Below are 12833 nucleotides of genomic sequence, written 5' to 3'. Positions count from 1 at the left end.
ACGAACAAAACACTGACCTACAGTTTACCAGAGAAGTTGAAGAAAATGGCAAACTTCCTTTTCTAGACTGCCTGGTATGCCACAACGACAACTCATTACGAACGACAGTCTACAGGAAACCGACACACACCGACAGATTACTAGACGAGTCATCTTACAACCCTACATCACACAAAGCCACAACTATCAGAACTCTAACACGACGCGCACAACTAGTATGTGACTCGACAGAAAGCTTATCCGACGAGAACAAATACCTTCACCGTGTTTTTACGAAGAACAACTACAAAAACGACTTCATCCGACGAAACACTCACCGACCCACTAACACTACCGAAAGAAACGACACCGCAACCCCTACGACTACAGCAACCATACCGTACATAAAAGGCATGTCTGAAAACATCTCGCGCATCTTACTTCCCTTCAATATCCGCGTCGCCCACGAACCCATCACCACACTACGTCCGTTACTAACCAACGTTAAAGACAAAGACGAACCGAGGAACAGACAGGGAACGATTTATAAGATCAATTGTTCCGACTGCCAAGCCTCCTACATCGGTGAGACTGGCAGAAACCTCACAACAAGACTGACTGAACACAGACGGGCGACGAGGAAAGGTGATGTCAGCAATCACATCGCTGAACACCATCGACTTACTAACCACAACATTGTCTGGGACTCTGCGCAATGCCTAACCTACAGCACTGACTATTTTCAACGACTGACTCTGGAAAGCTGGTTTACTAACTTAGAACAGACTCCCCTAAACAGATGTCAACAACTACCCGCCCCATAGAAACGACTCATTCACGACATAAACATCACAAACGACCGAAAAAGAACGACCTAACTTTGCCGACAGATCGAAACAGACCAATCACGACCGACTTACGTCACTTGAGTCTTACATCCAATAACATCACGGCAAAACCAACCGATCATTTCACACGAACTGGAGTAAGAACATTCTACTGACAACAATCATTCACTTGACTCTAATGATGACTTCCGCACAGGTTGTCGAAACGTCAGTCACTACCACCGACAACAGTCCTTCTCAGGACTACACTCACCCGGACGATCAGACTACACCTTCTTATGCAGATCTATCTGCCAAAATGTTTGAATAGAGAGATTATTGAAGGTAAACTGAAATTCAAAACAAAACGATTTTGGAAAAGGTATTTTTCAATTGAAATTCGGAAGAACGCTCAATTGTTTGTACAAGCGTACAAATAATTGTCTAATTCATACTAATGCTGTCTAGGAATGCTATTAAATTGCAAACAGTGTGATAAAAATGTAAATGAATGCTATATGCACTATATTGTTTGTTTTTGTCTTCAATGATTGTATTTTCACACAACTGTTCGCCTTTTAACGCAAATGAATGCGCATTTTCTCGTAATGAACAGCAAAAGGTGTTGAAAAGGCAATCTCCAATCAACTCACACTATCTTGATAGCCCATTTCCGAACTACCTTTGGCCTCATTTCCAAAACGAGTCCTGGTGCTCATCCATTCATATGATTATAAGAACTCATTTTCTCAAGAGTGGTTGAGCACCAAGCCTCGTTTTGAAAAAGAGGCCAAGGGTAATTCGGAAATTGGCTATTAAGGAAAATGATCCAAATGAAAGCTTGCAGTCAGCTTACAAGACCTTTCACAGCACTGAAACTACCCTAATTAAAGTGCACAATGACGATATGTTATTCTCCTGCTTCTCGACCTATCGGCGGCCTTTGACACAGTAGACCACGAGATTCTGGTGAACAGACTTTTTGCAAGATTTGGTATTCATGGCAAAGCTTCGCAGTGGGTTAAGTCGTACCCTGAAATCGAAAACAAGTAATCAACGTGAAGGAGACTAAATCCTCTAGTAAAGACCTAAGGTGTGGCGTACCCCAAAGGTCTGTTTTGGAGCCACTAATGTACCTAATGTACACGATCCAACTTGGTTACATTCTTCATCGCTTATAGTTTTAAAGAAAAAGATCAAGAATTTTCTCTTCAAAGAGATTTTTAATTAAGATAACTTAAGAGGATCACAATGGGTCGATTAGGTGCGTTCAACTATTATAATGATATTGTAACTTTAATTAGGAGTTTTGATCTTAGATCATTTTAACCTCAATACTACATTCAGTTTTATTTTTGATTTATTGGAACTTTTTTTTTTTAATTCGTATGATGATATTGTAATTTTGAGTAGAAGTGGTTTTAACGTTATTTACAAACATTTTAATTGTATCTGTTCATAATATGAAATAAGGATAAATATCCCATTTTTGAAACATTTTTGCTGCTTGATCTCACCTAAATCAGTGTCAACATCCTGAGTAATAAAAACCTGGTACAAATCAATTTCCAACAATTATTGTCATTTACTGCGATGCAAATTACCTCAATGTCAGTCCTACTCTTATAATTACCAAGAACAGTAAACGGTATAGCTCGACATTTATCACTAGAAATAAGGCAACAGTCTCTCTTTAGCACTACTAACTCGATACAATCAGCCAATACGGAACCGTTGTAGCCAATTTTAGTTAGAATTACAGGCATTCTTCGATCCTACAGGGTAAATACTTCATATCGTCTGAATGAACACAGCAACAAAGCGGGGGTCGTTGCGATTAATTTTGCAATTTGACTTCCTGATTAAACAAGGAAACTAGAAATTTTAAATTAATAGTCAAAAGAAATCAATTAAGGCTCCTGATTCTTTAATTCACTTGATCAGCAGGGATTTGCTAAAGCAAAGGCATAGAAAAAACCAGGAAAGATTTATTACTCGACGTTTCGGGGTCATCGTGACTCCATTATCAAGAGACTAGTTTAAAAACATGCAAATAAGGAAAGGTACAAGAATAGCATAAATTAGACTGAACGGCTTAAATAAACACCTTGGCGCGGATGGAATCCGTTTGCACGTTCAGTGTTGGCTTACGCATGCGAATATACAACATTTCATTATATATATTCGCATGCGTAAGCCAACACTGAACGTGCAAACGGATTCCATCCGCGCCAAGGTGTTTATTTAAGCCGTTCAGTCTAATTTATGCTATTCTTGTACCTTTCCTTATTTGCATGTTTTTAAACTAGTCTCTTGATAATGGAGTCACAATGACCCCGAAACGTCGAGTAATAAATCTTTCCTGGTTTTTTCGATTCTTTAATTGAACTATTAAAAAAAACAGAATGGATATTTAATTAACACTGTGCATTGTTGACGCGTCTCATTTTACGTGCTTTATTTACAAAAAAAAAAGCATTAACATTTTGCTCAGATTTTGTGCAATAAAACGTTTACATTTTACAAACATTTCACGTACCTTACCTTAAGATTTTATGTAACTATTTTGGTATACATTTTACAGACATTTGATGCACTTTTGCTCACTTTTTACACAGATAACAGGGAGATTTTTATGTTTACGGGTTAACAGAGATTTTTTTTCCTGAATTTTTTACAGAGAAAGTAAAGAGATTTTACAGACATTTGTTATTTTCAGCGTAAAATCTCTGTAAATTTTGAAAAAAAATTTACAGATCTTTTAGTAAGATTATGTACTCATTTCATGCAATCATAGTGAAGAAAATGTGTTAAAATTTACAGACTTTTTACGGAGTTACAAAATCTCTGTGAATGCGCGCATTTACAGAGTTCGTAATTTACAAAGGAAGTCTAGACAATTTACAGAGAGTTCACCAACTTTTGTGAAGTCTGTAAACAGTTCAAGTTTTCCAGTGATTTTAAGAGGACATACGTGCAAAAATTAGAAAAAAATGAAAATTTTGTGGCAAGGCTCAAAAGTTCGAATTGTCTCTAATGTTGCACAAACGTAGCTCCTAGTGAAACAAACGCTGAGTATTTTTAATTACCCTCAAACATGTTTTTACTCTTAATATAAATCAACTTTCCTCTTTTACCCTCTGGAATCAATGGATTGTGTCATAACAGGTCGAAAGCTGGGCGCTTTCGCTCGCTTCGTGTTTCAAAGATATTTCGTCTGAGGAAATCTAATCAAAGCATGCTCTTTGAAAAAGTCGTCCTCCTCTGTAAACTGCAAGTTTTATAAAAATTCTGTAACCAAAAAGCCAAGGAGCATTGTGCCTTCGAGATAACTTCGGATCGAATAGGAGAAAACATTAATATACATACTTTTGTTACATAACATTGTCTTTTGTCATTCAAAATTTGTTTTTGCGGGGATATTCTGTGATCGTTTTGTCTCGTAAAAATATCCCCTAGAAGGAGTAATCAGTATAACTTTAAGTACTTTATTGGTCTCTTGCAAACGTATCTTAAGTTTCTGCAAATACTACATTTAATTGGCCGAAATTCCGGAACTAGAAACTTAGAAGAAAAAAATCGTGTGACCTTTGTAGTATTTCACACTGACCAACTTCTTCTTCATTACTTTCTTTATCATCAAAACTTCTGGAAAACGTTTATAAACGGCGACACTTGTTTAGGAACTGGTCATTTTTTGTCAACTGTGGGGTAGAGGGTGGGGGGATTATAGGATTTTGATTGGGTCCCAATAAAAATTTACGTGGTTCTCAATGAGGCTTTCTTTTATTTTTCATGCCCCCTTCACCCCACCCACCCCTTATTTTCAGTTAATAGGAATTTAATTTTCTACCATCCCCCATTATACTCTATTGGCTTTCTAATCCTTTCCTCCTGAAAACCATGTGGTCCTCCCCAAAATCCACCACCTCCCAAACGATAAATAATGATAGGTCCCTTAGTAAATTCCCCTTTTTTGAGTGTAAGGGCAACATCGTTTCCAGGGCCTTTTTCTCCAACCCCAGAGAAGGAAATAGGCCCTGGCAACGAGGTTGGATATAAGGGATACTGACCAAGCCTACTATCTGAGACAACCAAAGCAAATACAAACAGTGGTTGAAATTTTAAACAAGACAACCCCTTAGATAATTAATGATTCTCAGAACCAGCAGCGGTTTAGTCTGTGCTGCAGTAGCGGAGGGAACATGCGGGTGTGCCAGTTATATGGTAAACATAGTAACCGCTACAGTTTATCACTTTGACGGTTCTTGACCAATTGCAGCAGCCTAACCCCCAGTGGAAGCAAACTGTCCTGGTGACCTGACCATCAGCCTCCATGGGATGTGTACCATTCAGCCAACCGGATGCGTGAGTGCTACATTGGTTTCTAGGTGGACATAAAGAAGGCATTTTTGTACCTGCTGCCCCTTCAAAACGATACCGGATGTTATCTTTCTGTCTCCCTCCGTCAAACTTTGATAGTTTTGACATTCTAAAAGAAACAGAAAAGATAGCAATTTAGTTCAATTTAAACTAAGTGAAGTACGAAACAAGAAGAAGAAACAAGTAGACTGGACATGAAATACAGGTGGACGTGTTCTCAATATTCGATTGACAAACTGTTATCTAACATATTACTTCTACGTTAATTTACGAGGCAATATTCTTAGCGGTGTTTTTCCCTGGAAAATAAACAACGTAACACGTGTATTATCCAGAAATCGTGACAGTAAAAGCTTGGCCTGTACTTTATTCATTTCAAGGCGAAACATTTATACCACAGCATTGCACTTCAAAGTCACCAACCTCTCTTACATTTTTTTTTTTTTAATTTTCTCTACACTGTTACAAACTCTTTTTTCTTTATTATCAAAGTAAAGATGTCTTTATCGTAGCCTATTTCATAAAGCAGGATTCGTTTCATTTGAACTCGTTTTCACAGGCAGCTGTATTAAAAATTTCTCGGCACAGACAGAGAAAAAATTGTATATAATGCGAGCTGTTAGTTACTACTTTTCTGCCGGAGGATAATTGCTACACAAAAAGAAGATTCACTACGTATGTCTACCTACCCGATGGGAGTTTACTGCAAGATCTTCCATTTCCTACGTAAGGAAGATTAAACGAACAGCTGAAGGATCCTACGGTGTTAGTACATGATGCTGAAGCGTGGCAGTCGTGTACACTGCTGGCACATTCATCAACATCTGTTGATATAAATTGGAAGGTTGATACACATAGGAGAGCAATAATAAGCGTTATGCTGGAATGCTAAAATGGCCTTGCTTGACGAAAGACCATAAGCCTTAGTTTGATTTGCAATTGAGCATATCGGGTGACGTGGCCTCCTATGAAAGATAGAGGCTTGTTATTTTTCTATCGTTGTACCTTTACAAGTGTGTCCATCTCCAGAAAAGCCGGTTTTGCAAGAACAAGAGTACGACCCTGGTGTGTTTTGGCAGTCGGCATTCTCACCACAAACACGGATGGAAGCTTTACATTCGTCAGCATCTATCGATAAATAGTACAAAGACTTATGCCGGAAAATACATTGATTCTAAAGCACAATCTTATGCAACTTATTATCCTGGTTCTCATAGCTCTACTGAAAGGAAAAGACAAATGAACGGGTAAGACTTAATATAAATTTATTTTAATGACTCCCTCTTTCTTTAACTTCCACGCAGTTCTTCTGCAACCGACGATCAATGGCTTTAAAATCCAATTTGTTGTGTTGTTTTGGCTGCTCTGTTTTGTTTTGTTTTGTTTTGTTCTTTGGTTTTCCTCATATGATCCCTAAGGGAACAGTCATTAGTTATCGACTGAGGAGAAAGGGGAAGGGTTCGAATAATCTATTTGGGTTTTTTCACAATTAAGGTTCTGTGGTAGTCTAATAGATCCCTCTCACTACCCATTAATTTTCTTTTGTCTCCTTCCCCTCCCTTTACAGTTTGTTAAAGACGACTGATCCTGTCTTTAAAAAAAATCCTCCGACTTAAATCCCCGCCTGCTCCCTCCCCTCCCTTAAGCAGTATTTTCTCCCTCCCTTAAGCGGTAGGTAATAACTGGTCCCTTAACATTAGTATTTATAGCTGTGCGTATAAAAAAATGAATAACAAATATCTCTGCAAATGGAGAATGCAAATAATATCTACACTTATGTGTGATGGATTTGTTAGGAATTTCTTTAAACGGCAACGAACTCTATATTACATTGCCATTTGCTTTAGATTTACACTACCAGGATGATAAACTGCCGATTCAATTTTATTAGAAAGATCGAAAAAAAGGGAAGGTACAGAGTATTGTTACCTTCTGTTTCCATATCACAAGGCAGAAGAACTGTTTTTCCCTTTATAATGGAATCAAACCAGTATTCTCCACTGTTCGCTTTTCCCTCTTCGCTGGCTTTTATCTCCTTGCATGTTTCCGCTGGAAATTCAGGAATAGTACCTGGAATAACTGACGAAGGAAAACAGAATCATTAGAATACAATTATCGCTGCGCAGTGATCCACTAACAATAAAGAAACTGTGCTTTCCGATGGAGAAAAAAGAAATAAATAAATAAATTGCTATCTGTTACATACATGTGACGCATGCGTAGTTGAATAAAAGGTTCAGACCACGTGGTCTGTTTTTGAGGTTAATTGACATGGCGTCAAGTGTGGTCCTTTGTTAGTCGCGAACTAGCCTTCAACTCTCAACCTCAAAACATAATACTATTAGTAGTAAAAGCAACCCCAGAAAGGATACTAAATTCTCTGTATACTGATTCCAAAGGGACAAGAATGGCCTTCGACCTTTGATATCGGTTTAAACATATGGAAGGTTCTCTGGCGTTAAGTAATTTCATATTTCTTTATTCATTCATGGTGCTTTACCTATTTCCATTGAAAAGCTATCGTGGTTCAGTAGTGGTAAACTTCAATGCTTACGCCTTTTGTTCAATAAAACTCACCTCTTTTCTTAATACTCTTGACATAATATCTTTCAGAATTTGGCACAAAGTTCTCTGGTCTGGCCTCCTTTGTCCGATTGTTTAGTTCACACAGTTCCTTTGAAATGACGTAGTTGAAGCTGTGACATCGGAATTCATTGTTACATGCCTGATTACATTCAACGGCAATCGTTGTTTTCATAGTTCTGAACGTGTGTCTTCGAAGCATCATACCAAAAATGGCTTGCTGACCCACTTCGCATTGTTGAGCGAAAACTCTATAGAAGTAGCACAGTGTAATTATAATGCAGAATCGGATCGTCATTACCACCGGCTCTCTCCTTCCTGTAAGAGAAATTTGGAATAGTAATTCAGTAAAGGGGTATATGTTATTCACCAGATCGATGTTCATAACTGACTTACATGACCTCAACCTCTACAAGGTGATTACTGAAGACAAAAGAAAATCAGACTCTTCTATTTCCTTTCGGAGGAAGTATTGAAAAAGTGATACAATGGTGGGATTTTTTTTATATTTTTCAGAAAGTTCTTATTATGAAAATAAAAAGATACAAGATAATAATAAGAAATAAAACAGAAGTATTGCAAGCGTCGTAAACCTTGGATGCTATGACCTTCTCTGTCTGTATCATATTTTATCTCTTTCAAAGGAGTTTAGCATTACATTTCTGCTTAGTCGGCTGAAACCAAAAACTTAAGACACCTTTGCAATTAATTCAAATGCAAGCGAGAAATTTTAATTAGAAAAGTTTCCCTTTTTTTGACTCCATCTCTCTTCGAAAAAAAAGAGAAAATTGTCATCTCAAACAGTAAGATACATTGTTAATTTTTAATCACACAGTCCTCCATTGCTTCCAATGACAGGGAAGTTTTTTTTAACAACAAGAACATCTTTATTTATAATCACAATTTAACTTATAAATAAAGACTGCCTACCGTATAGCGAAGCTAATCGAGGCAGGTGGAATGAGAAAGGTGTCAATTCCATATTAATATAATATTATTCTAATGACAAAAAATAAATAACAATTACAAAGGTACAGATGTTACTTACAAAAGTGAATACAAAAATATAGGTATACTAATTACGAAGCCACGAGCACATAATTAAAAATAGGAAAAGCTCAAAATACTCTTTATTTTAACAAAATCTAGTTTCTTGTCATTTCGTTTATTAATATATCAATATAAGGATAAGAATCCTGGTTTAGAACGATTTGAAGTAAGGATTCGGTTATTTTTTTCTTGAAACTATATTATGGGAGCTATGTCAAAACATCAGGAATACAGTTCCAAATTTTTGCGCCCATAGAGTAAAAAGGATTCTTATAGTGATTTAGTCGAGAATAGTTTATATAGAAGTTACCAGCGGTAGAAGATCGTGTGTTATAATGATGAGCATCTTTAATGGGTCTAAAGAGAGCAACTCTGGGACACCCAATACTTTGACGTTGAACGAATAACTATGATTCGGAATGTCATCGAATGTAGATTCAAGGTTTAGCAATCGTTCCTCGAAGTTGGTAAGCCGTTGTTCGATGTTGGCGAGGGATTCCCGAATTCTTATTAGCTGGAGCTTAGTATCATCAAACTCTTGACTAACAAACTCAAGGCTCGCCTCAGCTTCTGGATTGAAGATGGCCGCAGCGCCTTCTTCACTATTGACATTTCTTACCATACATTCTTGGTTCATAACTCGCTGCTTCAGGTTCTTCAACTCTTTTTTAGCCTGCTCGAGCTGCCTCTTCAGCTCTCCGTTGCTCTTTTAAAGGGATTTTACCTTGTCCGGCATTAGAAGTTAAAGAGAAATTATCAGGAGTAGGCAGTGTGAAAAGACACGTCCTGACAGTACTCGCTCATGCGGAAGACTGGAAGTAAGATCAGTGATAAACGTTAACTTCATAATGATAAAAGCGAGGGGTCATTCTGTCATTTCCCTTATAGCTCTAAAATTCAAAACCATAAATTTGGAAAACTTGAAAGGCTCCCTGAAATGAGAAGAACTGAATGTTTAAACAGCGCGAGAACATAAATTACCAATCAAATCTGTAGGGAGATATAGGCCTAAAGCTGTAATGTCTTCAAACAAATTTTCAAAGTATCTAACTTGGAACGTTAGAAATCATGTACAAACCTTGGTTTCCATCCAAGTGATGTGATAGCGCTCCTACTAGTGGAAACTGTCACTAACTTTGTTCAGGGAATCAATTTACAAGTAACTGTTTGTATTGCATTTCACCAGTTTGAGGTAAATTACAAAGGAAGACACGTCGCGTATCTTAATTATTGAGTCCCACTTTCTCGTGGGTTTCTAAACAAGGGATATATTAGTTTACTTCACATTTTAGAACTATCTTTCCCTTTTTGAATTTTCGCAGATATCAAGAATTTGTACATACAGACAATGGGTGATAACACAAAATAGGCGTATTTTACGGGAGAGAATTATGAAAGAGCGGATCCTATACAGATCAACGAGTAAGAATTCTTTAACTGGTGTGACCTCAAACTATGTTGGAAAACATAGGAAAATAGAAATATAAGGGCAGTTTCCCCACACAACTGATGGAGAGAATTTCGGGGACTTGATGAGATAATCTACAGTTTTCAAGTCAAGTCTAGTTATTTAGAATATCACATAACACAGGCTAGATCAGATGTTATATGGGCGCTTTCATAGACATTTCCAATTCAGTATTATTGTTGACCCAAATGATGGCGCTGTTTAATTATTTAGGAAAGTTCATAATTTTAGTTGCGGTGTTCTTTATAAAGTTGTCTCGAATGGTAAATTTATGTCAAATTTTCGAAAGCAAATGACCGTTTCAACAAAAGCAGTAGTTCGGATGAATTATTCAATATTCCATCTTGACTCTTAAGAAATTCAAAACTTTCGATTGAATTTGAACGAAGCTCAAGCCCTCTTCTTACCTCCAACAGATACCGCTATGATATGCAAAATAACGGAAAGTATTATGATTTTAGTAATTATGCTAGTTTTACAAATGCGAATTTAATCATTAATACATGCCTGGTTACATTCAGCTGCAATTGATGATTTTATTGTTTTCAAGGTGTGTCTTCGAAGCATCATACCCAGAAGGGGACGCTTATCTTTTTCACATTCATGAAATTTTAATTAAGGCATACAGTGCATAACAATATAGAATTGCATCGATATCACCTCGGGCTCGTTTTTCCTTTGAAAGAAAATTTTGGAAAAAAAATCAAACATTGTGATTAATTTGGCTATATTTTTAAATAGTAAAGTAATTTTTGTCCATTTTCGTTAAATATGCTACTGAGATTAACGAAATAAAGACAAGGGTGAATCAAAGTGCTCTGTGAGCAAACTCATGAATTGATAGATGACTTAAATTATTTTTTGGATTATGTTTAATGTTGTCTGCATGGTTTAGGGAGTCTCGTGGTTTACTGTCATATTTAGAGCACGAGCAGTAGTTCAGATTTCGCGTTGACTCTGTTGGCTGAAGAGATATGACAAAATATTTCTCTAGTCGATAACTATTCCACGTAATGACCTGCCAGTCCACACGAAGGGGGTACTGTCGGTACCCACTCAAATCTTAAATCAACCAATACTAAGGCAATTGTTAAGATATACTGATCTACAGTAAGTTAATAAGTCAGCCTTTTTAAGCTAAACAATATTTATTTCGCGCTAAGAAAATGTTTTACATGAATTTGTCATGTGAACACCGACAAAAGTGACAGAAAAAATATAAGCGAGCTGAAACAATGCAAGAATAAACTACGACAAAAAATACCGAAAAAACCTAGTTTTCGCGAATAACTCTCTCAGCAGTTGCGACAAGTTTAACGATGTTTTGGTTGTTGTAATAAATGGTGAAATTATTCAAGAGCAACAACTTTTCAAGGATCGTGTCATCTGTGATGGTTTGGAGAGTGTTGCCGATCATTTGTTGAATGGCCGAGTCTTTTTTAAGCTTGTATCTTGTAATTTAGCCCTTCAGAACAACTTATTTAAGGATGGACAACAATTTAAAAGTAAGTAGCGATTGTAACTCATTTGCGTAATGTTTACAGCCCAACGGGCGATCGAGCTATCGCATTTTCCCACTGAGGAGCAACTTTTTAAAGATCGTATCTCTTATCATAGCTTGGAGAGTGTTGCCGATCACTTGTTGAATGGGTAGTCTTCTTAAGTTTATATCTTCTAATTTAGCCCTTTAGAACAACTTATTTTAGTTAAGGAGGGACAGCAATTTAAAAGTAAGGAGTGTGCGTACTTCATTTTCATAATGTTTTCAGCCCAACAAGCGATCGAGCGACCGCATTTTTCCACTACCTACGATAACTCGTGTTGCACATGCGCAATTTACGAGTTAAAAATGACTCATAAGATTCAGATTTGAAGATTGGTATCTGTTTGTTGTACAACCAGCTAAGCTTAAAATCTTAAATTATTTATCGCACAATTTATGCTTGTTTATACATGTCCCAATGTGGGAAATACGATAATTATTCAAAATGACCCTAGAAATTGAGTATAGTAAGAGGATTCAACGTTTGAAAAGAGAACGAACAAATATTGTCCTTCTTTTGCTACAGTATTTCGCAGGTCAAAGTCTCATTTATTAACGTAATTAATTAGGCTAATCATACCACCAACTTAGATCGTCCATGCACCACCATGCACCATGCACCACCATGCACCATGCACCATGCACCATGCACCATGCACCATGCACCATGCACCATGCACCATGCACCATGCACCATGCACCATGCATCATGCACCATGCACCATGCACCATGCACCACCACCCAAAGAACGTAGTGGAATACGAGTCTTTAGCTGTACTGTCTTCAGCTAAAATTTTCAAATATCCTCCCTGGATTTTTACATTTCCTGTACATACCTTGGTTCCTGTCCAAGAAAGATGATATCCCCTCTCCAAGGGGAAGCTGTTTATAACTCTGATCAGGGAATCAAATCACAGAAACATACCTATTTGTATTGCATTTTACCCTCCTATATTTTCTTTTGTGTCATAAAAACATTGGTTTTAATTGCTAGACTTC

General features: G+C 37.1%; 1 protein-coding gene across 1 annotated transcript; it reads right to left on the bottom strand.

Annotated features, from left to right (window-relative positions):
- Nucleotides 1–3026: 3026 nt before the first annotated feature.
- Nucleotides 3027–8090, bottom strand: LOC111334576 (uromodulin). Its single transcript, XM_088747186.1, is given in 6 exon segments — nt 3027–5248; nt 5251–5298; nt 5879–6013; nt 6195–6317; nt 7119–7268; nt 7767–8090. Coding segments are annotated over 6 exon segments (1026 nt in total). The 5' UTR covers nt 8071–8090; the 3' UTR covers nt 3027–4982.
- Between the last annotated feature and the right edge of the window lie 4743 nt (nt 8091–12833).

Source organism: Stylophora pistillata, chromosome 2 (assembly GCF_964205215.1).
Source record: "Stylophora pistillata chromosome 2, jaStyPist1.2, whole genome shotgun sequence".
Classification (NCBI taxonomy): Eukaryota; Metazoa; Cnidaria; class Anthozoa; order Scleractinia; family Pocilloporidae; genus Stylophora; species Stylophora pistillata.
This window is presented reverse-complemented; position numbering and strand designations above follow the sequence as displayed.